The sequence below is a fragment of the Onychomys torridus genome, chromosome X (genome assembly GCF_903995425.1).
Source record: "Onychomys torridus chromosome X, mOncTor1.1, whole genome shotgun sequence".
In the NCBI taxonomy this organism is placed as follows: Eukaryota; Metazoa; Chordata; class Mammalia; order Rodentia; family Cricetidae; genus Onychomys; species Onychomys torridus.
In genome coordinates this window covers 117,462,664-117,488,936 of record NC_050466.1, presented here as the reverse complement: position 1 = coordinate 117,488,936, position 26,273 = coordinate 117,462,664, and the positions used below count along the sequence as shown (strand labels likewise).

General features: G+C 42.2%; 1 protein-coding gene across 1 annotated transcript; it reads right to left on the bottom strand.

The window, feature by feature from the left end:
• Positions 1-5,980: 5,980 nt before the first annotated feature.
• On the bottom strand, positions 5,981-23,474 carry LOC118574782 (nuclear RNA export factor 5-like). Its single transcript, XM_036175662.1, has 21 exons — positions 23,435-23,474; positions 17,775-17,955; positions 17,426-17,558; positions 16,794-16,877; positions 16,580-16,684; positions 16,383-16,463; positions 16,189-16,258; positions 15,962-16,050; positions 15,736-15,843; positions 15,458-15,567; positions 13,906-13,942; positions 13,496-13,558; positions 13,358-13,413; positions 13,114-13,221; positions 12,936-12,994; positions 12,725-12,840; positions 12,324-12,366; positions 11,696-11,768; positions 11,132-11,275; positions 6,896-6,953; positions 5,981-6,163 (listed from the first exon to the last, which is right to left on the bottom strand). Exons 1-21 carry the CDS (start codon positions 23,472-23,474, stop codon positions 5,981-5,983), a joined length of 1,941 nt encoding a protein of 646 aa, XP_036031555.1.
• Positions 23,475-26,273: the final 2,799 nt, after the last annotated feature.

The window sequence follows — 26,273 nt, the reverse complement described above, 5'->3', positions numbered from 1 at the left end:
AGGATTGAAAACTTATTGGAAAGAAGGGGTATAACACAAGTGAGGGGGGATGAGAGAAGGTAATGGGAGGTAAAAATCCAAATACATTATACATGTGTAAGGATTTGTCAAATAATTAAAAAAAAACAAACTTCACTGAACTTACATAAAAATAGACATTAAGACCATTGAAATAGAATGGAGAATACAGGCCTAAACCCACACAGACAAACATCTAATTATTGACAAAGCTTTCAAAAATATACAATTAAAGAAAAAGGCCTCTTTAACAAACAATGGTGGAAAAACTGCATTTCCATGTAAATAAAACTAGATCATAACACCCTGCACAAAAAAAAAAAAAATCAAAATAACTGAAAGGTCTTCACATAAGACCTGAAAATTTGACACTGCTAGAGGCATACGTAAGGGAAGGCCTTAATGATAAACACATAGGCAGGGCGTTCCTGAACCGGACTCTATTATCACAGAAAATACCAAAAAGTGACAAATATGATTCTATGAAATTAAGCATGCCCTTTGCAGAAGAAGAAACTATAAGCAGAGTGAAGAGACAGCCTTCAGAAAAAAAAATCTGCCAGCTGCAAAAATTAAATATAAAAAATCCTTAATCATCTAATCAATAGGGCTACACATTGAACAGATAGTTCTCGAAGGAATAAACACAAATGACCTATAAGTACTTGAAACTGTGTTTAACAACCTTAGCCATAAGAGAAATGGAAATTAGAGCTACTTTGAGATTCCTTTTCACCCCAGTCAGATCGGCTAATGTTTAGAAAATAAATGCTCCCCTGACACTGCCTGGAGTTCCAGGAACCAGAGAATGGATAGCCCAGAGACCTAGACCTAGCATAGAAGCAGGGGGGAAAAGTAAATGAAATGATTCCTAACAATGTTCTGCTATATTCATAGACAAGAGCCTAGCATAATTGTCTTCAGAGAGCCTTCATCCATCAACTGATAGAAACAAATGCAGAGACTCACAGCCAAATTCAGGGAACCCTGCAGAAGAAGGGGAGAAAAGATTGTAGGAGCCAGAGGGGTCAAGGACAAGAAAACCCATGGAATCAACAGACCTGGGCTCATAGGGTTTCACAGAGACTGAACCAACAACCAGGGAGCTTGCATGGGACTGACCAAGAAAGACACTCTGCAAAAATGTTGGGACTGTGCAGTTTGGTGTTATGGGACTACTAACAGTGGGAACAGGGCTGTCTTTGACTCTTTAGTCTGCTCTTGGGACCCTTTTCCTCCCACTGGGTCCCCTTGCCCAGCCTTAATATGAGGGTTTGTTCCTAGTCTTATTATAACCTGTTTTCCCATGTTTGGTTGATGTCACTGGGAGGCCTCCTCTTTTCTGGAGGGAAATGGGGGAGGAGTGGATCTGGGGAAGAGGGGAGATGGGGAAGGAGAGGGGAGAGGAAGAGGGAGGGGAAACTGCAGTTGGGATGTAATATATGAGAGTAGAATAAATTGAAAAAAAATTTAAAAATAAAAAAGGGGAGGGAAGTACCCCTATCTGATGTATAAATTGTGCCGTTTGTGCACAGAGAACTTTGTCATTCAGAACATACTAGGGACTACAGACATCAGGAGCATTTCCAAAGTGAGGCTCTCCAATGCTTATGTGCATTGCACACACACTCTATGTAAAGCTGTACTACTTTGTGAGTTATGTCACCCACTGCAAAGAATTGACCTTGTGAAGTCCCATGACCTCCACTAAAGCCTATGCAAACATCTAATTTCTGGGCCAGGGGGAGACCCAAAGAGAATAAAAACTATACAAAATATTCAAGCTAAAGGAACAAATCTCACTCTTCATATTTTTGTGTATGTATCCATATATAATCATTTATGTGATAAATGAATAAATCTCATTTCCCACAAGTCATGTATTTTCACAAGAATATCTGTTAGGTATAACTAATTTTTAACTTTTTTTTAGATTTATCATATATGTATGAGTTTTTCCTTGCATATATATTTATATATGTATGTGCACCATGTGAATGCCTAGTACCCACAGAGGTCAGAAGGCATCAGATCTCCTGGAACAGAAGTTACAGATGGCTGGGTTCTGTGAACTGAATTGGGGTCCTCTGCAAGTACAGCCAGTGTGCTTAACTGCTGAGCTAGTTTTCCAGCCCCTCTATAACTAATTTACAACAAGATGGCATTCCTCATCTCTTCTTTTTGTGTTCCTTTGTTTTTATCTTTTTATCTTTGAGTCAAGATCTCAACCTGTAGCAAAGGCTGGCATGAAAAAGTCAATTTTCATCTCAGCCCCTTGAGTGCTAGGATTATCGATAATGTGCCACAAGACCTGGATAATTACATGGCATTTCCTGTTTTATTTTTAATCTGCCTCTCCTATTTTTAGGCTGGCCTCAAACTTGCTATGTAGCCAAGGTTGGCCTTGACCTCCTGATCTTCCTTGCCTCTAATTTCCTAGTGCTGAGATTACAGGCATGTACCGTAGCACACAATGTATGTAGCATCTCACTGAAACCAAAATGAGCTCAATGAGTTCCTATGACACTTCTTCCAAAGGAAGTAATTAATGTAATCATTCAGAGTATAGTTATTCCTTAGGGGATGCAAGTTCAAGTCTGTTAACCCCAAAGTAATATTTATACATAATTTAACTTTCCCCTCCTGTGTAGTGCTGAATAAAGACCAGGGCCTTACACAAATTAGAATCTCAATATGCAGCCAAGGCTAGCCTGAAACTTAAGATCCTTCTGTATCCACATTGCAAGTACTGGGATTATGACCATGACTCATTTGTCTGTTTTGAGATCTCAGTATATGCTGCGGAGGCTGCTTTGAACTCATCCTGCCTCAGCCCCCTGCCAATAGCTGTGACTACAGATGAGTCACAGCAGACAGTCTCACATCTCTGCAAACCTCCCTTCTCTGCTTCCTTTACTGTGTAACAGTCATCACCATTTAAGATGTGATACATTTGACTTGTTGGTTTATTATCTTCTGCTAGAATATAAATATTGTTCCATGCTTGTCTCTGGCTTAGAATAAAGTGTGTGGCACACTATCATGATCAATTATTATTCTAAAAATAAATAAACACAGAAACTATAAATAAATAAATACCACACGCACTAGGAGTAACATGGGGGGACGGGGAAGAGCCCTATACACTGCTGGTGGTAATGTAAAACTAGTAAAGCCATTTTAGAATGCAGTTGCTCCAAAAACTAAAAGCAGAACCACCATATGACCCAGCTGTTTTTCCTGGGTATAAACTCCAAAGGACTCTTCATTACTACCCCCAGAGACAACGGCATGATCATGTTCACTGCTGTACTATTCACAATAGCTAGAAAATTGAGCCAGCCTAGATTTCTATTAACACATTAATGAATAAAGAAGGTGTAGTACATATGCAGAGTAGAATTTTATTCAGCTTTAAGTAAAAATAAAATCATGATATTTTTAGGAAAATGGGTGGAAGAGCAATTTTGGTGATTTTTATCCTGACAGTTTTATATATTTATTTAGTGGATTATAAAATGTATCAGGAATCTTAACAGGTCTTGCCAGTTCCTCAGCTGGTCTTGTTTTCTTAGACTGCAAGCTTCTGAGTCCTCATCCAAATGAATCTCAGCTGAACTGTGCTGCTCCAAAGCCTAAAAGCTTAACCAGCCAAATGCTAAACCAGCCAAATGCTTCTAGTTTCTGTTCTTCACACTTTATATATCTTTCTACTTTCTGCCATCATTCCCTGGGATTAAAGGCGAGTGTCACCATGCTTGGCTGTTTCTAATGTGGCCTTGAACTCAGAGATCCAGAAGTATTTCTGTCTCTGGAATGCTAGGATTAAAGGCGTGTGCTACCACTGCCTATCCTCATGTTTAATATTGTGGCCGTTCTGTTCTCTGACCCCAGATAAGTTTATTTCGGGGAACACACAATATTTCGGAGAACACAATACCACAGGTATTTCACCTCCTTCTAATCCCCCCTCCCTCTCCCATTGAAACCCCTCTTTCTAACAAACCTTCCTTTCATGACTTCTTTCTATGACCCACTATTCATCAGTGAATGAAATGTCAATCTCTCTTTCAACAACTATTAACTGGCAAGAGTCTCTCAGGGAGGGTTGAAAGTTCATGGGCCCCTCCCCATGGGTCTTGTGCTTATAACCATAGCTGCAATAAGTTCATCAATGTAACGGCTATGCCATGTCAAGAAGACATCTTTCTGCTGTACATCCCCCTATCATCCGACTCTCTCTCCCGACCTTACATATTCTTAGCACTCTGGTTGGTTGTGGGTTTCTGCATTAACTTCTTCCATGACCATAAGAAGTTTCTTTGATGAAGGGTGGGCACAGAACTAAATACGAGTATTTAGAAGGCAGTTTGACAACATGAACATTTAACAAAAACCATAATAGTGGGGAGCTTAAATTTATTATATTCGGCAAAGTAATTTAGATTCAGAGAGTCAAATACAGCATTTTCTCTTATAGGTGGATCCTAGTTCTTAATTTTTATGTGTGTATATATGTGTATGCAAGTGTGGGCATGTCTGCAAACTAGAAAGGAGAGCAAATGAGAGGAAACACAGGTCTTAGGAGAAGGGGGAAGGGAAGGGGGCAGATAAGGAAAAACAGAAGGAGGCTACTTTGGAGAAGAGGGGGCCTAGTCCAAGGGGTTCAGGGAATGGAGAGGGGAAAGGATCAACAGATTGTGTATGAGAATTCCACTCTGAAGATTATTTCTTCATCTTAAATTAACCACATATTTTTCAACTCTTAAAAGTGAAAAAACCAGAATTACAAGTGGCAATTGGTAGGAAATCATGTCAAGCACAACAAATTGCAGGCATACCTTGTCAATTGGTGGTACAACACCTGTGTCTCCATTTACATGCCTCTAATTTAAAAACTTTGTGCCACTATTAGTTGAATTTCAAAAAGTATGCCAGTTTGTTGTCCAAAGTACTTGCATTACAGAAATAGAGGAAATCCATGTTTTGCGAAACAAATTTTACAAATTTCCCATTTAATACCTGGCTGGAATTTGACATTCTACTGTCTGGGACACCTTACCAACTTAGAGCTATGTTCAAGTCAAGGACAGAGCTTGGGCCACTGAGCCACAGTCAGTACGTGCTAGGCCAGCCAGCCCCCATTGATAGGAAATCACAACATGTCCACACGGTTGGGCTTGCCCGGCGGACCGCCTAATTATTTCCGGTTCAAAATAGCCATTTCCAGGTCAGAACATCTCATGTGGCTAGGACTCCGTGGCTTTACATGGTTGTGTAAAGCACGCGTGCGGCCATGTAATCTACGCGCATGCATGGAGTAGCCACATGCGGTCCTGTAAGCATGCGCGGCCCACTCTTTAAAAAGCCAGCGCCATTTGGCACAGGTTTCTCTCTCTCTTCTCTCTCTCCTCTTCTTCTCTTCTCTTCTCTCCTCACTCACGCATGTGCTTCACACAAGCCTGTCACATCTTTTCTATCCTCTATCCTCATTAATAAACAGCTCTTCTGTGGATTTGTCGTGTTTGGGACTTGTTCCTCGAGGGGTAAGAGCACCACTAAATAACTAACACCCATGGCAGCTCAAGGACAAAGCCTGAACCACTGAGCCAGCCCCCTTGGCAGCTCAAGGACAAAGCCTGGGACTTGTGTCGGACTGCCCCCGAAATGATGATTGTAACCCCCAACCAGTAAATGTCAAGGTTACATACCCTCACCCAATTAAAAGAGAGCAGGAACCTTCAAAAATAAAAATAAACCAATCCCAGTAGCACCCAAGCCAACCCCCTCCGACCACCTGAAGGGCTTGTGGGTTTTTTTGCCTTTAAAAAGCTAGCCACACAAAGAAAGAGCAACTCCTCCCTGCCTCACTGTATTGGGTGTAGGAACCTTGGGAGTTCCCTGTCTAGGCTTGTATCTATAGAATAAACCTTGCTGTTGCATTCTGGACATCCACGGTCTACTATGGTCTCTTTGGGGTCATGATCTGGGCATAACACCTCTGCTGTGAATAGGGGTCTGAAGGCCCTCCCTCAAGAACTTGGGCACAGAGCACCCGGAGCCTCTCCATGAGCAATACTTCCACAACCTGACGCCCGTGGTCCCCAGCAGGGGCTGACTGGTGCGCAAACACCTTGCACAGCAACTTCCAGAAGACAAAAAGACAGGAGTATTTCTGGGAGCATAGGGAGCTGTGAAAAGGCCCCCTCACCACCCACTCACGTGCAAATCATGAAACACAGCAAGGCATGAATTCAAACGATCAGAAAGAATTAAACCGTGTGCTCTCTCACCATTTGTTCCTTCTCCACAAACTCACTAGCCTGGTGGCAGCCCCTTTGAGGCCCTGGTTGTCACGTGTATGCTTCTTGCAAGCCTCCAGGTAAGAGCGTCTTGACAGACAGATTTCCTGGTCTGCAAAGGCATTACTGGAAGTATCATGTGTCCTTTACCATGAGGATTTATTCACAAGTTTCCATGGAAGCAAGCCTGCTAGACTAATGTGGTGAAAGTGGAGGTACACAGGGCCATTAAGTCCTGGCTCCTCTGTAGCAGGAAAAGTGCAATACAGGGTACAACGTGCAACAATGTCTTTTATTATGCAAGCTAAATGGCAGGGGGGTTGGTAACAGAACAATTGGCCCCAGGGGTAGTGAGGCTTTAGAAACAATAATGTAGATGCTGAGGACCTCCAAGGGCTCCTTTTAGGACTTTTGCTTGAAGAATTCGATTGAGGCCTAGTCCTGGGTCTGGAGGAAAAAGAGTTGGGATATTAGAAGTGTCTGGTACCCTGAGTTCCATCTGCAGGCACTGGGACTCCATCTTGCTGAAGGCCCAGGGACGTTTATCTTTCACCTCCTTGATTCTCTAGCCTCACCTGGACTGTACCAAGGGCCTCATCATCTCCAATGCTGTCCCACTCGTCCTCAAGATACCTGGCAGGGGATGGGGTGGGGGGTGGGGGGTAAGGAGAAAAACAGGTAACCTCCATTATTAACACAAGAAAGATGCAGCGACCACAAAGTGCCACCACTTAACCTATGCTACTACTCATTTACTGGGATATGTGTGCCAGACTTAGCACTATTGTAATGGTGAAAAAAGACCTGGCAGAACCCACAATGTTTGTCATCACTTATGCTCAGAAGTCAAAGCAGAAACACGGGGACATTCCTAATAGCAGACCTTAAAAATGAAGCCCAAGAAAATAACAAGTGGAAATTTAAAACTACAAAATTTCCCATTGTTTTTAAATTGAGATGTAAGTCATATCTTAGAATTTACTACTAGCCGGTCGGTAGTGGTACACACGTTTAATCCCAGCACTCAGGAGGCAGAGGCAGGCAGATCTTTGTGAGTTCAAGGCCAGCCTTGGCTACAGAGTGAGTTCCAGGAAAGGCGCAAAGCTACACAGAGAAACCCTGTCTCAAACAAACAAACAAACAAACAAACAAACAAAAGAAACCCACAACAACACACAAAAAAGAATTTACTTTTTTTTTTTTTTTTTTTTTTTGGTTTTTCGAGACAGGGTTTCTCTGTGTAGCTTTGGCAGTGCTGGGATTAAAGGCGTGTGCCACCAACGCCCCACAAGAATTTACTTCTTTAAGGTGTACAATTCAATGATGATATATTCAAAATATTATACAGCTGTCAGTTATCCAATTCCAGAACATTTTCCTCATCTTAAATAGAAAATGAAGAACAAACATAACCCCTTATCTTTTAGCAGTTACTCCTATATTTCCATTTCTAGATACTATTGTAACCACTGATCTGCTTCAATGGTTCTGTCCTTTTGTTTGAGACAGTGTCACGTACCCCAGGCTGCCCCTGAACAAACTATGCAGTCTACAACTATTGTGTTAAGTTCCTGTACTTCTCATCTCTACCTACCAAGTGCTGTAATTATATACTCATTACAAAGCTCAGATTTACCTGACCTATTTATTTATTCATTTCGTTTTGCTTTTGAGTCATGGTCTCACTTTGTAGTCCTGTCTGGCCTGGAACTCCCTATGTAGATGAGGCTGACTTCAATCTCAGACTCACTAGTCTCTGCCTCCAAGTGCTAGGATTAAAAGCATGCACCACTACACCTGGCCTACATCTTCTTGATTGATGCTTGATGTGAAGGTCCATGCTCACTGTGGATGGGGCCACCCCTGAGCTGATGATCCTGGGTGCTCTAAGAAAGCAGGCTGAGCAAGCCAGGAGGTGTAAGCCAGCCAGCAGCACCCCTCCATGGCCTCTGCTCTAGATCCTGCCTCCAAGTTCCTGCTTTGTGTTCCTTTCCTGATGTTTCTCACTGATGGGAGTTTGACCTGAGAGTTGCAAATTGAAATAAACTCTTTCCTCTCCAAGTTGCTTTTGGTCAGGAATGGGAAATGTAACGAAGATAGCAGGTAAAAGGCACTGCCTTCAAGTCTCACAACCTGAATTTGATTCCATGAACTGTACTTGGTGAAAAGAGAGAACTGACTTCTGAAAGATGTCCTCCAACCTCCACACAGTCCTCATAGCATGCTTTTACAAAATATAAGTGAATGTAGTGAATTATTTAAAAATGGTACAGGTCTTTTCATTATTAAATTCTAAGAATTTGTCATGTATTTTAGAGACAAGTTCTTTATCAAACATACACAAATCTCTCTGATTTATTGAATTCATCTTTCATTTTTTTAGAATTTTTAAATTTTTTAATTGAAAATGTATACAATATATTCTGATCACGGTTTCCTGCCATTTCTTCCCATATCTTCTTCCCCTCCCCACCCATCTTATTCCATGCCTTCTTTCTCTCTCTACTTGGAAAACAGATATTAAAAAACTGAAAAAGCACAAGAAACATACACACACCATTAAAAATTAAAAAAAAAAACAGAAACCATAATATACCAGCAATAGTCCAATGAGATTTTTTTTAAAGCCCAAACAAAGCAATATGAGACAAAAGAAAATCTTCAAACCCACCACTGAGTGTTTTGTGTTGACCATTTACTGCTGAGCATGGGGTCTACCCTTAAGTGTGGTTTATAAAGCCAATAAGACTTCATTGGAGAAAACCCATTTTTTCCCTTTGGGACAGGTTATCAATTGTTTTTGTTTTTGTTTTGAGACAGGGTTTCTCTGTGTAGCTTTGCGCCTTTCCTGGAACTAGCTTCATAGACCAGGCTGGCCTCGAACTCACAGAGATCCGCCTGCCTCTGCCTCTTGAGTGCTGGGATTAAAGGCGTGCGCCACCACCGCCCGGCGGGACAGGTTATCAACTGGAAATAGCTTCTTGGTCAATTATTATTTCACTGATAATATTTTTGAAGCAAAATGATTTGAAAGTTGATAAAATCTACTTTATCTGATTTTATATTTTTTGTATGTTTGTTGCTATATATCAGATTGTCTAATTCAATAACACAGATCTTCTGTTTTCTTATGAGACTTTTATAATTTTGACCTCTGGCTTTTGAGATTTATTCATGTATTTCTTAGCTAGGGTCTCATGTAACCCAGACAGATCTTGAACTTGTTATGCAGATGAAGTTGAGCTTGAACTTCTGTGTATTAGCACTTCAGGTGTGCACAACTCTGCTCAGTTTATGTGGTGCCGGGAATTGATCCCAGGGCTGTGTGCTCCATAGGTAAGCGCTCTACCAATTGAGCTATATGACCAGCTCATTTCCCCCTTCACTGCAAAAACCTGTTTTTCTTTCTTTCTTTCTTTCTTTCTTTCTTTCTTTCTTTCTTTCTTTCTTTTTCTTTCCTTCCTTCCTTCCTTCCTTCCTTCCTTCCTTCTTTTTCTTTCTTTCTTTGTATGTGTGTGTTTGTTGAAACAAGACCTCCGTGTGTGTGTGTGTGTGTGTGTGTGTGTGTGTGTGTGTGTGTGTGTTGAAACAAGACCTCCCTAACTGACCTGTAATTCATTTTGAGACCAGGTTGCCTTTAACTCAGGGATCTGCCTGCCTCTGCCTTCTGAGTGCTGGGATTAAAGGTGTGCGCCACCACATTTGGCACCAGACCCACTTTTACTTGATTTTTTTTTCTTGTTTTTTGTTTGTTTGTTTGTTTTGTTTTCTCTGTTTTTCGAGACAGGGTTTCTTTGTGTAGTTTTGGTGCCTGTCCTGGAACTCACTCTGTAGACCAGGCTGGCCTCGAATTCACAGAGATCTGTTTGGCTCTGCCTCCCCAGTGCTGGGATTACAGGCACGAGTCACCACCATCTGGCTAGTTATTCTTCTATGTGATTCTTTTGTGAGTGGGATAACCAGTTGTTCCTGTACCAGTTGCTGAAAAAGATACTTGTCCCTCTTGGTATTTTTGATGTATTTGGTTTGAAAATCAATTTTCTATCAATATGAAAATACATGGTTTTATATTTTTGAACTTGTACTTTGTCACTTATTCTATGTATCTGTTCTTGGACCTATATATAGCACCTAGCATTTTTTTCTTACACTTTAGTATAAGTTTATTGTAACTTTGCAGTGAGTTTTCCAACTTTCTTAATTTTCAAGATTATTTTTCTATTATGGGTTCACTTTACCTTTATTTGAATTTTAAGGTTGACCTGCAAGTCTCTACAAAGGTGGTGGCTCAAATTTTTATATGGATTGCATAGGCATAGAATATGAACAAAAAATTGGGAAGTTTACTCCCATAATATTGTTAAGTGTTCTAGTTCAGGAAAATAAAATATCCACCCATTTAAGTCATATTTATTTCTGTAATACTTTTCCAGATCTTTGCTAAACATCCCTGGGTATGTTTCTTTTTCATGATATTACAATTGGAATTGGTTTCTAAACTTACTTTTTAATTGTTCATTGCTAGAACAGAGTAATACAACTGAATTTTGTATATAGATTTTTAACCCTGAAACAGGGCTGACACATCTCATTATTTATACCTTCTAACGTCTTCCTTACAATTTGACACATAGTATATCACGTTATCTGATATAAACATTACATTGTTTTAAATTGCTTATAGCATCACTATAAAATTAACGCATATTTTTTTTTTGAATTTTGGTCCATGACTTGACTTCACAACATCTAAAGAGCTGTGAAGTACTTCTTTTAACTCAAGGTTATTGCCAGTGAGTCCGAGAACTCACTTCAAATCAGTCTGGGTGGAGGAATCCTTCATCTGCTGAGAACTCTGGGCACAGAAGATTGTGGGCATGGTGGTAGAGAAGGCCTTCTTGGTCTCTGAAGGGCTGGCATTCCTCAGGATCATTTCATCATTCACAATGCAAAGCCTGGAAGAAAAGTAGGCTCTTCAGAGCAAACCTCTACTCTATTTGCATGCTTCATTAGCTGACATCCATTGCCCCTGTCATAGGATTACCTTTGGAAAGATTTCCTATCAGCTTCATTAAATTGTAAATTTAACTCTAGCTTCTTTACCCTTTGCAAAAGAAGTGGCCACTTGCACATTGCACATTTTCAGAGAATACTGACTCACAGAGAAGACTAATAACTTGCCCAAGGTTACACAGCTAATTAGTGAGTGTCAAGAAAAAAAAATCAATCCATGCTCATAATCACTCACTGAGACAACTTCTTAGAGCTACTTGTTTGCATTCTATGATACTGAGAATTTCCCAAGAGTATACTAATGCACCACTGGCTCAAGGTTAAATGGGTATTTCTATAGCAACACACAACATAGTACTCACCTGAAATATCTGCCAGTAGTTAAGATGAATGTCCGGGTAAAGGCACGAATACATCCCTCAGACTTTCCTTCCACTTCAATGGCAACAAAACAAACAAACAAACCAACAAACAAACCCATTGGGGTTGCACATGGTTTAAAAACTCACACACCATTCTCCAATGCGAGTCTGACCAGATACTCTATCACTCAGAAGGAAGTCATACTGGGACAATTTTCACTGAGAGTCAGAAGATTCAGGAAAAGAAGGAAATAATAGAAATACTCAGTTTTCCATGATAGGGCCCCGTTAATGTAGACTAGTTTCCTTGACAAATTAATCCACTTTATTCCTATGTCCTAGCTGCCTAAGGAATGGCTATTATTAACCACATTGGGGAAATGAGGAAACTGAAGGGTTAACAGGTCACAGTTCAGAAAGTAAAGACTTGAAATGAAGGCAATCAAACTCTATAGCCAAAATAATGCCTGAACTGTGCAGGGCAGACAGACATGGGTGGAAAACAACATGTGGGAAACAATGAATCAGTAAGAAAGAGGAGAGAATGAAAGGGGAACAGGAGGGTGGGGAGCTGGCAAGGTTCTGGGAGGAACCTCTGCTAAGAGAAAGGAGCCTCCCAAACACTTACTTTCTTTGAACACCCCATTGACAGAAAAGCAGATCATCTTTTCCTAAAAAGAAAGAAAATGGTAGCTGGGCAGTGCTGGCACACACCTTTAATCCCAGCACTTGGGAGGTAGAGCCAGGTGGATCTCTGTGAGTTCGAACCCAGACTGGTCGGTCTATAGATTGAGATTCAGTATAGGTACCAAAACTACACAGAGAAAACCCTGTCCCAGAAAACTGAAAAAAGAACAAGGAGGAGGAGGAGGAGGAGGAGGAGGAGGAGGAGGAGGAGGAGGAGGAGGGAAAAGAAAAGAAAAAAGAAAAGAAAAGAAAATGGTAAACTAAGTCTTTGACTATTCTTCCAAAACTTCTTACTTACTTGTACCTTTCTGACCATGCCTAAGGGAAGAAAGAGGTACTCACTGTGTGGGCACAAATGTCTACTACACAGGAATTTAAATCGTGCTGAGTTTTTGGCAGTTCCTGAAGGCAGGTTACAATGCTACATTTTTTGTGCTTCAGCAGCCGCCGCCGCAAAGCTGTATAAAGTAGAGAATCAAAGATGGTCGTCATTGTACCCCACTGGACCTTGACCCATTTCTATGCCTTCTTGAGCACTTCACTACGTCCTTACTGGAGTCCTTGAGCTTCTTCATATTCCTGCTATCCTTGCAGTATTCTTCTAAACTTGTTCTAGGGGGAAAAGAAGAACAATCGGGTAGGTATTTCAGTCCTTATGGGTGTTTTCACCCTTGTGTGTGCCAGAGGTGGAACCTGCTGTCCCAGAATAAAGCTTCAGCTGTGATACTCACATGTCTGGCTTGTTAGAGTTGAAGGTAATGGTCAGGGAGAAGCAGGCATCTGCATGGTAAGCAGTGAGGAGATTGCGTCGATCACCATAGTCATAGATCAAGTAATACCTATGAGAAGTGCAGCCAAGGAAGCAGTCTACCTCTCGTCCAAGTCCCAAGTCATACCTGAAAACTCTTAGGGCAAACTTGTGCTAAGACAGCCCAGCCTAGCCTTCTATTTTCTCATACTCCCAGGGTTACTCACTGAAGCATAAATTGCACGACCAGATTCTTCAGACTTTCAGATCCTCTATAGCTTTCCTAAAATGAAGGACACTTTTAAACTATGTGGTTGACAAAAACTTCCCTTGCGACTCCTTGAATCTTGATGGCCCCTCCTCACCTTACGTGGTTTTATTATTTCCAAGGTGTCAGCGTCAACTGTCGGGAATAACGTCCAGCCATCCTGCAGGAAAGAAGAAGTTAGGAGCACAGATGAGATGAAGGACATGGCATATGATGCCCTAGGAGCTAAAGAGACAGAAGAATAAGGTGTGAAATGGCCCAAGAAACAGCATGGGCTATGAGATTACAGTGAGTGTCTGAAAGATATCTCCCCCTTTCTCCCCCTTTCTGTCTTTCTCTGCCTATGGGATTCCCCTCTCCTTGAAGGAAAATGTCCATGTTTTTTTCTTTTCTTTCAAGAATTCATAGCACTTAAAAAGAATACTAGTCTGAGGCAGACATTAACCAGGAAGAATGGAGGTCTTGTATTTGAAGAAGAGGAGACAAATGATGAGGCTAGGACCTTACCAAGTGTAACAACTCCGGGAAACAGTTCAGAACAGCACTGTTGAAACACCAAAAACCACAAAAAGTGACTGACAGTTCAAGTCTTTGTAGCATTTCTCCCAGTGTCCCCACCTGCCCCTGGTTCTCTCCCTTGTTCTCCTCCCATTCCTTACCTGCCTCCCATGCCTGGGTAACTCCCACCCATATTTCACTGGCCCCCTTCTCTAGGGCCACAAGAAGCCACATTGGGAGCCTAGGGCCCAGGGTTTCCTCCTCTCCCTGCATCTCCCTCTGCCTCAGAGTCTTCAGAGAAGGCCTTTAAACGAGTAGGGCATAGAACTGGATCTCAGGGCCCTGTCACCTTGCCAGGTGTCTGGGTGTCTTTGAAATGCTGGGAAATGGAGTTGAGGGAGGCAAGGCTCAAGAGGCAAGGAGGTGATGGCAGGGTGACAGTAGATGGTGACAGAAATGGATGGTAAGGGGAGAATGGCGAAGGACAAGAGGGAGACCCCAGAGAGTAAAGGTAAAGGGGGCAGAAGAAAAATGCAAAGGGAATGGGAGATGTTCTGTCTAGCCAGAGACAGCAGGTTTAAGATCATATAGGACAAAAGGCCTCTCTTGCTGTGGCTATTTCCTTCACACCTGCTGGGCTAGTCCAGGGACCCAAAGCAAGAATGAAAACAAGCATCCTACTGAGCCTGGCAAGACATACAGCCTCTAGTTTTCCTGAGTGAGCTGAGGATAAAGAGCATCCCTGGAGGCAAGAGTCATTCTCCAGAAGCAGAAGTGATATGAGTGAGTTCCCAGCTTAGCATGGCTTTGAAGCCCTATGGCCTCCTATTATGATCACTTGGTTCTCTCCTGAAGACTCTTGTGCACTTGTGCCTGTCTGAATGTGGGTCCTATCCAAGGAGTCAATTTGCCTGTCTCAGGCTACTCAAGGCTTATGTGCTAGGTAGGATGATGAGCAAGGCAGGTTGTTGGTCCATGGGTATAGGCAGGGAAGGAAGGAGGGTGGAGGCATCATGAGACCAGATCTTCTGTCTCCTCAACCTCTGCTACACTCTGCCTTCCCTTCCTGCTACAGGAGCCTTTGGCTCCCCAGTCTCGGCCCACTCCTGGATCCCTGATCCAGAGAGGCCAGGTTCCCCCCCCAAGGACGACAGAGATCCCAACAGTAGATCAGAGGAAGCGATGTCCACATCAGCATCACCTAGGACCTCAGCCTGGGCAGGACAACCTCTAGGGCAGCCTGGGACAGAAGAGGGGAGCGTTCAGGAACAAGATCCGGAGGCTCCTCTCAGGACCAGGGAGGAGGCCTGATGCTGTCGAGATGAGGAAAGGCAGGGCCTGCTTGGAGGAGGCTGAAAACTCACACAAGGGAAACAGGGCCCACAATAGAGGAGGGGGGCATGCAGGAGACATGGAGCAAAGGAGGCCTGTGAGCACAGCCAAGTACAGAGAGGGGAGAGAGGGCGGGCCCTGTGGTCCTCCTGGAGGACCAGGCCTGCCTCCTCCCACCAGGAGGCAATGGTATCCATGAAAGGGAAGGGTGTCAGCAGGCAGGAAGTACCTTACGTAGGCAGAATGGTCTGGGAAGGTGCTGCACAAGGGGTTCCCTTCTAACCACAGCTCTTTCAGCTTCAGCCCTTTCATCTTCTCCAACTCCCACACTGTCTTCAGCTGAGAAAGAATGGGGAGAACTGGTAAAGTGCCCCATGAAAAGACATATATCTAAGGCCTAGCACCTTTAGCCCCTACCCTCACACAGAGGCACTTTCCTTGCCTCTTGCAGTCACACATCACAGTGTACACTACCTTCCACCCACAACCCAAATTTTATCCTCTTACCAAATTTCTTGAAAGGTCCAGAATCTTGATTTGAGGGGCTCTCTCTATTAATTCAGACAGGCCATCTAGCCAGTATATTTTGTTGTTGCTCAAGTTCAAGGACAATAGCTTTTGGGGAGCAAGATTTAGCATTATCATTACTATATACTTCTTCAGAGCCAAACCTCCCTGCACTCCATCCTATCTAGTCCTCCACCAAATATCATCACTGGCTCTATGGCCTCACCTCAGGGTAATCTACTTGGATGACCTGAAGGGTAGCAGCCATGCAGCTTCTTCTGTTCAGAAATATGTCAATCCCATGACCCGTTAAGTCTTCAGGAAATGATGAGAAAGTAATTAGTAGGTAAAGAGAGGTTTGTCTGGACCAGCACCAGTGCAGACCCCTTCTCGGGTTTTCATTGTCTTCCTTCTAGAAGACCTGTGACCTACAGTTATTGCTGCCAGTCTTACCTGAGTCAAAGCGAAACTTTTTGAGGTACAGAGATTTATGGGAGACATTATATCGTTTCTTCATGCTCAGCTGCAGGGACAGATATGGAGAGAATGACTCTGAGGCTCTGGGGTCTTGGTGACAGAAACTTCATTGAGTTGGGAAAAGGGAGGAATCTAGGAAGTGGAAACAATGTGTCTCGAGTATGACTTACCTTTAGGATCTCCATCTGTTCTGGTGTTAACTTGTACTGCACAGATACAGGTTCAATAGATGAACTAACATAGATAGATATCTGTGTAAAGGGAGGGTAGGAGAAGCATCAGGACTTCCAGTCCCAGAGACAGACTCAATCCTGGCCTGGCTTCATCTATTCAAGAAGTAGTTAAAAGGAAGTCCATCAACACCAACCTTTCTGTTTTCCTCATCACGTAGCTGGTAGTTTATATTCTTCAGTTCATAGGCGCTTCTAGAATTTTGGACAAAGAACTGTATCTGGTTTCTGATGTATTGGAACTATAAGGAATGGAGACAACAGCATGGATGATGGAGGCAAGCGTCCTGCAGTGACCCTGGCCTCTCTTTAGCCCCATGTACACACACTGGGATTCATGTTATCTCTTACATCAACTGGTGTGAAGGCCACACTGCAATGGCTCTGGAGTAAATTAATTATCCACATCTTGCTGTACTTTCTCCCATTTGGAATCTGTGGGCAAAAGCAAGGAATAAAAGAGAAAAAAAAACCCACGATATTAAGAACACAGATAAAATGTAATATTTTATCCTGACCTACTCTTTCAAAAGACTTGTAACATGGAGACAATTGACACAAGTTCTCTTTCCTTCCTTCCTTCTCTTTCTATCCCTCCTTCCCATTTCTTTCTTTCTCTGTGTAGCTTTCTTAAATTGTCCTTTCTCTGTATTTCAATGTTTATATTCCAAACTATAAAAGCCAGTTATTCAAAACTTACCTCACTTTTATAAGATTCCAGTTGAGTATAAACTATGTAAGACTTACCTGGCTGTCTGCCAAGATTTCACTGCTGTCAAAATCTCAGTTTGAACCACACTGAGATAACTGGGGGAAAGCTTCTCCATGTTCCTTAGAGTTACCTCCATCTTCGGCTTCCTCCTGTGACCTTACCTTCTTGTACCCATCCTGTTGTCTTTTTATTGCTTTTTCTGAAGATGTGATCAAAGTTACACTACCTGACCTGCCTCGCTTGCACACTATTCACCTATGAGTTTACTCACTGTGATCTTGAACCAGCCCCCTAAGGCTTCATCCTCTATGCTACTGTTCAATTCGTCCTCTGGAAAAATTATATCGTGGCATTCAGCATAACATGTACCATCATCTTCATTGACTTGGAAGATAGAGGAGTTGCTGTGGAGAAATTTATAGAAAGATCTATTTATAAATACTCAGAATTGCCACAAGTCTATTCAAAAGTACCAATCTTAATTCATTGATAAACAGCTCTCTAAGCAAGGCTTTCATCGCTACTCACTTTGTTTTGAAATGAGAGAAAAATTAGAGAGTGGGAAAATTGTACAATCTCAAGGGATACTACATGAAAGCCAGCTTGCCTATATTACTTACTACAGTATTTGAGGGTCACTGCAGGCATTCTTTGTCTGAATGTTTCCATCACTGTCCTGGAGTTGTAGACATAGATTGTCCTCATGAGAGTCGTCATAAGTACTCTCTTTACTAGAACTTTCTTGGGAAGAACTCACATCTTTCTCCTTTTCTCGGACAGGGATTATCTCATCATTTGGGTCTGGAATTGAGAAGAAAGATACAAGTTTCAGCACACATTGATTAGCTATACTCAACACAGTTTGAAAAACAACAATTAAAAACAAAGCAACAACAAAGCAAACTCAAAGTCAGCAGAGCAAATTTTAAAGATGAGAGCACAAATTAAGATAAAAATTTTAAAAATAATGTAGAAGATCCATCTAAATCTACTCATGGGACTCCCAGCGGTGGGAGCAGGCATGTTCCTAGTGCTTGGCTGGCTTTTGGGAACCTGTTCCCCGTGATGGGTTGCCTTGATGCAGGGGGAGGAGCTTGGTCCAGCCTCAACTTCATATGCCACGCTTTGTTGACTCACAGGGGAGGTCTGCCCCTTTCTGAAAAGGAACAGAGGAGGAGTGGATGGAGAAGGGAATGCAGAAGGGATGTGGAGGGGCAAAAAGAGAAGAAGGAGGAGAAACTGTGGAAGGTATGTAAAATCAATTTTAAAAATAAAAATAAAAGGAGAAGGCATGCATGATAAAAAATCAATTTAAAAAGAGTAAGGATATAGCTAATAAATATTTAGCTACACTAACAAAGGGAAAAGACCTAAGAACTGACAAATAACTAAATAAATAAAAAGAGAAATGAAAAAGGAGACATTAGAAATGAAATACAAATGGTTTTAAGAAAATACCATGACTCATTATATACCACAACTGGAAAAGCTGAAAGAAATGGATAAATTTCTGAACACATACAAACTGCAAAATTTGAATCAAGAAGAAACAGAAAGTATAATTAGCAGTAATCAAAAACACTTATATAAAAAATGTTCTGAATCTGATGGTTCACAGATGAATTCTACAAACCAGTTAAAGAAAAACTAACCTCCAGTTTTCTGGAACCATTTTAACAATTATAATAAAAAGAACTTTGACAAACTTAGTTTACAAAGCCAGAATGATCCTTATGACAAAACTAGAGTTAAAAATAATTTTATATATATATGCGTTTTGCCTGCATGTATGTATGTGGACCACGTGCATGCCTGATACCCTAGAATTGGAATTACAGATGGCTGTGAACCACCATGTGGGTGCCAAGATCTGAACCCAGGTCCTCTGCAAGAGCAGCAGGTGCTCTAAGCCACTAAAGACATTTTCTTTTCCTTTGAAGCGTTTTTATTCATAGATGATGTTAATCATGGCTTTGGGACACTTGTTGGTTGCAAATACAATTTTACATAATTTGATAATCATCAATTTTTCTGAAATATTGCCAGCAAGAGTAGAATTAATGAACTGCATGTTAGTCATGCAGAGTACAAATACACAGCTACCTAGAAATGTGCACATTAAATTAGAAGATTGCTTTTTTATTATTTATTCTTCTCTCATACATTACATCGATCGAAGTTTCTCTCCATCTACTTCTCCCAGTCTCCTCTCCATGTCTCCTCTCCTCCAGATCTCCTCCTCCTTGGTTTCCCTTCAGAAAAGGAACAGGCCTCCCAGGGTTATCAACAAACATGGCATAACAAGTTACAATAAGACTTAGCAGCTGGGTGGTGGTGGCGCACATCTTTAGTCACAGCACTTGGGAGGCAGAGACAGGAGAATCTCTGTGAATTTGAGACCAGCCTGGTCTACAGAGCAAGTTCCAGGATAGTCAGAGTTACACAGAGAAACCCTGTCTTTAAAAAAAAGACTAGACACATATCCTCATATCAAGGTTGGATGAGACAACTCAAAAGCAGGCAAAGGAGTCAAAGACATTCCCATTCCCACAAGAAGACCAAGCTACACAACCATAACCTATATGCAGAGGACCCATACAGGCTCCTTTTAATTGCCGATTCAGTCTCTGTGAGCCCCTATGAGCTCTACTTAACCACTAAAGATATTTTTTCAAAAGACAACTACAATACTAACGAGGTTGAGGCAGGAGAACAGTAGATTTTGGACTAATCTAGAGTACACTGGGAGACCCTGTCAAAAAAAGCATTTAAAAGGAGGCAGGGGGGATGGAGAGGAAAAGAAAGCAGGGGAGGTTGAAAGGAAGGGAGGAGGGAAAAAGAATATAAGGATTAAGGGAAGGAAGGCGAGTGAAATCTGTAGACCCATATCCTGATGACTCAAATACTATCAAATCAAACTTGATGGAACAGGACTGTAAATGAAGATACTGGAAAGGCTGAGGAAGAAAGGCAGTCTACTTAAGAGAATATGGCCAGGGCTAGTTTGGGCTAAAATCAGTTACCAGAACAGCTCCATGTACATAGTTCCAGGACACCCAGAGTTACATAGTGGTGGTGCACACCTTTAATCCCAGCACTTGGGAGGCAGAGGCAGGTGGATCTCTGTGAGTTCGAGGCCAGCCTGGTCCACAGTGAGATCCAGGACAGGCTCCAAAGCTACACAGAGAAACCCTGTCTTGAAAAACCAAAAAACTTTGCCTAAAAAAAGAGAAAAAAGAACATAAGCAAGTAGTGAAGGGGAGAGGAAAGAGGGAAAGTAAACGGGGAAGAGGGGATGGAGGGAGGAAGAGAGTGCAGAGATGGGGGAAAGGAGGGGGGCATGGGGAGAGGGAAAGGGGTGGAAGGAGAAGAAGACAACAAACCAGTAAATACTGACTTAGAATTTATGCCCCCTCTCTCCTCAAAATAAGTGTATCTCTAATCTCACCACTTCATACCTCCTCCATTGTAAGCCCCCAGGCTAGATCACCACTGGTTTTCTCCTGAATTATACAGCCTTCCTGCTGCAAGCCCCCTGCTCTTCCACGTGTTCATCACTCCCTTCGCTACAATGTAGTAGCAACAGTGACAGGGCTACACAGAGAAACCCTGTCTTGAAAAACCAAAACCAGAGGCAGGAGGATCTCTGTGAGTTCGAGGCCAGCCTGGTCTACAGAGCTAGTCTAGGAAAGGCACCAAAGCTACAGAGAAACCCTGTCTCGGAAAACAAAACAAAACAAAACCAACCAAACAAAAAAGAATATTTATTCTAATACATAAAGAAATTAAAATACCCGGGCGGGGGTGGCGCACGCCGGTAATCCCAGCACTCCGGAGGCAGAGGCAGGTGGATCTCTGTGAGTTCGAGGCCAGCCTGGTCTACTGAGCAAGTTCCAGGAAAGGTGCAAAGCTACACAGAGAAACCCTGTCTCAAAAAACCAAAAAAATAAATTTTGATAATAATTATTTAAAAGTTAATAGTTAATAATTAAAGGGTATATAAAAGGTTAGCAATATCTAGTAAAAACATTCACACCACAAAAAGGGAAAAAAATCAAATATCATGACTCTTCCTATGGGTACCATTTATGAAGTATTTGTACCCCAAACATTAAACTTTAATTTGATTAAGTTTTAGCAACAATTTGGTATTTATTTTAATCATCGTGGAGTATAATGAACCAAATGCATGATAAATGATTCCGTTTTTAAAAGAAATAAATCAATCAAGAGGGAAAGAAAAGGCAGTGATATATGAATATACTAAATGCTGTATATTTGCATTGTATTGAATGCGTTATGCATATAAACGTGTTTGCAAGATGCAGTCATATGGCAACATACCTGTGACCTGCTTTTTCATTTAACAATTTCATATCACTAAATTTTCAGAAATAATAATTAATTGAACTCTGCCATTTACTAAATTAATATGCTATTCCATTAAAGGCATTGTACAAAAAAATTGAAGTTACCATCACTTGCTTCCATACCACAGTAAGAACCAAGAATTGAGCTTCACTGGGCCAAAAGCTTAGTAAAGAATGAATATTTTTATTGAAAAATATCTATTTTCAAATGTTCCAAAAGGTCTAAATAAAAATTTCTATAAACAATGCTACTGAGCACAGAATTATACATAAACTCTACATACATTTTATAGTTTATGCAATAATCCTGTGAGAGGGTTTAGGTCAAAACACAAATTTTCCACTTTAAGAGGTTTTAAAAGTGGCGTTTAAAAATAAGTATTACACCTTTAATCCCAGTTAAGAGCACTTGTTCTTGCAGAGAACCCAGGTTCAATTCCCAGCACCCACATGGCCGCTCATAATGGCCTGTAACTCCATTTCCAGAGTATCTGATGCCTTCTACTGGCCTTCGTGATCACCAGCCATGCAGGATGCTCACAGACATACAAACAGGCAAAACACACACACAGTAGTAGTAGATTTCCTGAGGAGGCATAGAAGACATTGAAGCACTGTGAATGAATGTATGATTAATGTCCACAGAGCCATAGTGGTAAAAGGGGAAAAAAAAAGTGAATTTATGCCTGCCAAAGAAAGCAAACTACACAAACCACGCCGGTTTAGCTCTTAATCTTTGAAGGTTGGGAGAGAACTAGCTCCCTGGGAAAAAGCTTCCTTAGCATCTGGGGAAGTCCTAGCGGTACCAAAATCTAAAACCCCAAACTAATATCAAGTGGGTGCATCCTAACTGGAAATACATAGGTCCTTCAAGAGAAAGGCAAAATTTTCATCCGAATAACTTAAACATTCATGAGGTTTAGGAGATTTGCAGGCTTTGGTTTGTTTCGCTTTGTGTGTGGTATCCCAAACAAAAATATTTTTAGTGAGGCTTCTACCTGTGACAACTGAGTGCCTACTGGCCACGCCGGTTGGTCATGGTAGAGCTGTGTGCATATGGTTGTAAGGGCTGGGCTTTTAGAGACTTGGCAACTCAGGGTCTCTGAAGTCGACACGCCAGCAGTTAGGCCTAGTTCTGGGTCCTGTGGCAACCACAATGGGCCGCAGCAGCAGACAGTTCAAGAGAATTTTGTTTGTTTGCTTGCTTTCTAGAAAATAGCAAAATTCTCCCCTGGAAGGAGATGAATTTATCCTACTATCAAAATAAAATGTTCAGTATATTATATGTGGTTCCCTGAAAAAGAAATGAATTAACAACTAAAAGCTAAGCATGAAATCCATCTAATGGTATTTAGTACAGAATGAGGTACATGAAGAGATAAATGACAGATTCACGACGAGATGGGGCAAAATTAAAGGGGTAAGAAAACGAAACATATTTAAGTCCTTAAAAAGGTAGGAGTGCTGGGCAGTGGTGGCGCACGCCTGTAATCCCAGCACTCGGGAGGCAGAGGCAGGTGGATATCTGTGAGTTTGAGGCCAGCCTGGTCTACAGAGTGAGTTCCAGGAAAGGCGCAAAGCTACACAGAGAAACCCTGTCTCAAAAAAATAATAATAATAATAACAAAAAAACAAAAAAACAAAAACAAAAAAAGTAGGAGAATGGTGTTGACACAGTATTTCAAGATCAAATATTCGAGAAATTTTAAAAAGGTGCAGTGGGGCAGGAGCGAAACAAAACCCAAGCCTGCTCCAGTAAAGCTTTGAAATTCAAACAGTTATAATATTAGAAAAGGTATCCTCAAGTGGACAAGTCAACATATTCGACATTTTAGACTAGATGGCCAGCTGAGTCAAATGGTGGCTGCGAAGATTCAAGGGCCACTGTGGGTTCCACGTGCACTACGTACTTGCACTACGAACGTTAATTTTCAGTTTACCACTAGCCATCTCCAAGCACCTCCCTGCACCCCACCCCCACCCCTTACGCCGCAGTTGGCAAACCATTTTCAGCTTCAAACGGCGGACCTCAGAAAGCCAAATGTCTCAAACTTTCCCTTTAAACTCGAAGAATAGCTCAGCTCAGCCATGACCCTGGCCGTCACCATTTGGGAGGGAAGTTTTCCGAAGATAATCTACCCAGCTTCACTCAGTACCTGTGAGCTGAAAACAACAGGCCTAGGCCCTCACTACAAAGGCTCCCATTTTCTAAGGCATCATGGGAGGTTGAAAGGGGGAAGCAGAATCCTCTCTGCCTCCAGCTTGATCAACTCACCCATGGCTGGCTTCTAAGGGCAGTGACTCTTCACTACTGTCCTCACAGTTTCCATATGGAGAAACTGTGTAGTCACGATCTGACGCCTTCGAGATCCAAGAAGGTGGCAAGGAGCAATGGCGACCTCTGACAACTTCCTAGAAGACACTCAAAGAAAATAGAACCCTTACAGGAAATGGCTTCTCGGAGATCAAAGCATGAGGTAGGGGGGTACAAAATATAACTTTCTGTTCTTATACCCCCTGTGATTGCATGCAATGGAACATTCAGCGAGCCTTCTGCAACCCCTGCAGATGTTATTTGTTACATTCAGGGGGCCTGCAAGGGTAATTCGTTACATTCAGCAGCCCAGTGAAGGTAGTTTTTTACAATACGGAGGCCTGCATAGGTCATTCTTTACAGTATAGCGGTCTGCAAAAGTCATTCTTTATATTCAGGAGACACACAAAATGTGGTTTGATGCATTCAGGAGGCCTGCAAAGATGATTCCATACAGTCTGGAGGACTGTAACTTTTGACTGGCTGTATCGGATGACTATATATTTTTGTGGAACTCAAGCTGAACTACAGCATCACCCGCTGGTTTTTGTTTTTGTTTTTTTTTGTTGTTGTTGTTTTTTGTTTTTTTTTTTTTTGAGCTGAGGATAGAACCCAGGGCCTTGTGCTTGCTAGGCAAGTGCTCTACCACTGAGCTAAATCACGCCTTTAATCCCAGCACTCGGGAGGCAGAGCCAGGTGGATCTCTGTGAGTTCGAGGCCAGCCTGGGCTACCAAGTGAGTTCCAGGAAAGGCGCAAAACTACACAGAGAAACCCTGTCTTGAAAAACCAAAAACACAAAACAGAAAAATTGTGATGGTTTAATGAGATGCAGGAGTTTAACTGGGGTGTTTCAGAAGTACCTGGTGCCCTCAGAAGTCAGAAGAGGGTGCAGGATCCCATGGAACTAGAGTTACAGATTGGTGTGTGGACAGAACCCAGGTTCTTGACAAGAGCAACAAGTGCTCTTAACTGAGGCGCCATCTCTGCAGCCTCAGCTTGTTTTTTTGTTTCATTTTATTTTATTATTTTTTGTTTGTTGATTTTAGTTTTTAGAGACCAGGTTTCTCTGTGCAGCCTGGCTATCCTGGAACTCCTCTGTAGACCAGGCTGGCCTTGAACTCACAGAGATCCGCCTGGCTCTGCCTCCCGAGTGCTGGGATTAAAGGCGTGCACTGCCGCCACCATTGCCTCCGCTTCTGCCACTGCCAGCACCACCAGGCTTGTTCCTGCTGTCTTTAGCTATCACTCTCCTGTGGTTTTTGAGACACGGTTTCCCACAACCTGGAACTTGCTGAGCAACACTCACTTTTAACTTTTCTTTCTCTGTGTGTCTTGCATCTACCTCTCCACACACACTTGCACAATAATAAAGATGTGGGAGGAGAAGCAGAAGAAAATTGTTGATACTATTAAGGGAATAACTGATATAGATTCACAACACGCCCCCACAGTTGGGCATGGTTGGGCATGCCGGGCAGGACCTAGTCACTTCCGGTGGACCTAGTCATTTCTGGGTCAAAACGTCTCTTGTGACCAGGACCCCATGGCTTTCGTAAAGCGCTCAGTGCAACCATGTGATCTACATGCATGCGTGGAATAGCCACATGGGCCTGTGTGCACAGGTGTGACCCAACCTTTATAAGCTGGTGCCATGATTCCTGGCCCCATTTCACTCACATGTCTTTCCACAGGTCTGTTCACATCTGTCCCTCTACCTTATCTTAATAAAACTCTAGTTAGTGGATTCTGTTGTGTTTTGTGACATTTCCCCACAGGGTAAGAGTGCTGCAAAAAAACAACATCTGGAAACCTATAAACCAGGGAGTCTTCTCTGTCTGCGACAACCACTGTCCATTTGCCTGGCCACATAATTCTACATGCAACACCATTAGTTCGATTGATGAGTCCCCCACTTTTCAGCCAGTGTAAACAGTTTCCTGAATCCATGGGAATGACCATTGAACATCCAGCATTTCACTGAGTATTCTTGAAACTGAGGAAGCCCCAGTTTCAAGAATACTCACTGAAATTGGCTGCGGTTGGCCCCTATTGCAGGCTTAAATTTCTAGCCATCTCCTACGTATGCAGTTTGAGATATTCCTTGTGGTTAGACCACCACTGTTGGGTGGATCCTAAGGCTGTATGAGGGTGACACATTTTCCTGGCTTGATGAAGCAGTAGACACTATTATGGATTCCTGGGGAATCCTAGCCTCACACAGCGTAGGCCCCTGTCTTTTGGCTAACAAGCCTGTGCCTAGTAAAGGTCCGTCCTTGGCCTTAGGGACGCCTGGGGCCTTGGCTTGGGATCACGTTTGTTTTTTTTAGTTTTTTTAATTTTCTGCCTCTCTGCTGCAGACATGGGAAATAAGGCTTCCAACCCCATCAGACCTACCTCTCCCCTAGACTGTCTTCTTGAAGCTTTAAAACCTCTC

What these genes read in the sequence shown, in the direction of transcription:
- LOC118574782 (XM_036175662.1), bottom strand. Translation starts at nt 23,474, where the DNA reads ATGGCTAGTGGTAAACTGAAAATTAACGTTCGTAGTGCAA. An exon ending in GTGATGAGGAAAACAGAAAG is followed by an intron (nt 16,464 to 16,579) that starts GTTGGTGTTGAT and finishes CCCTTTACACAG; the next exon opens with ATATCTATCTATGTTAGTTC. An exon ending in GACCATTCTGCCTACGTAAG is followed by an intron (nt 13,943 to 15,457) that starts GTACTTCCTGCC and finishes GTGTTTCAACAG; the next exon opens with TGCTGTTCTGAACTGTTTCC.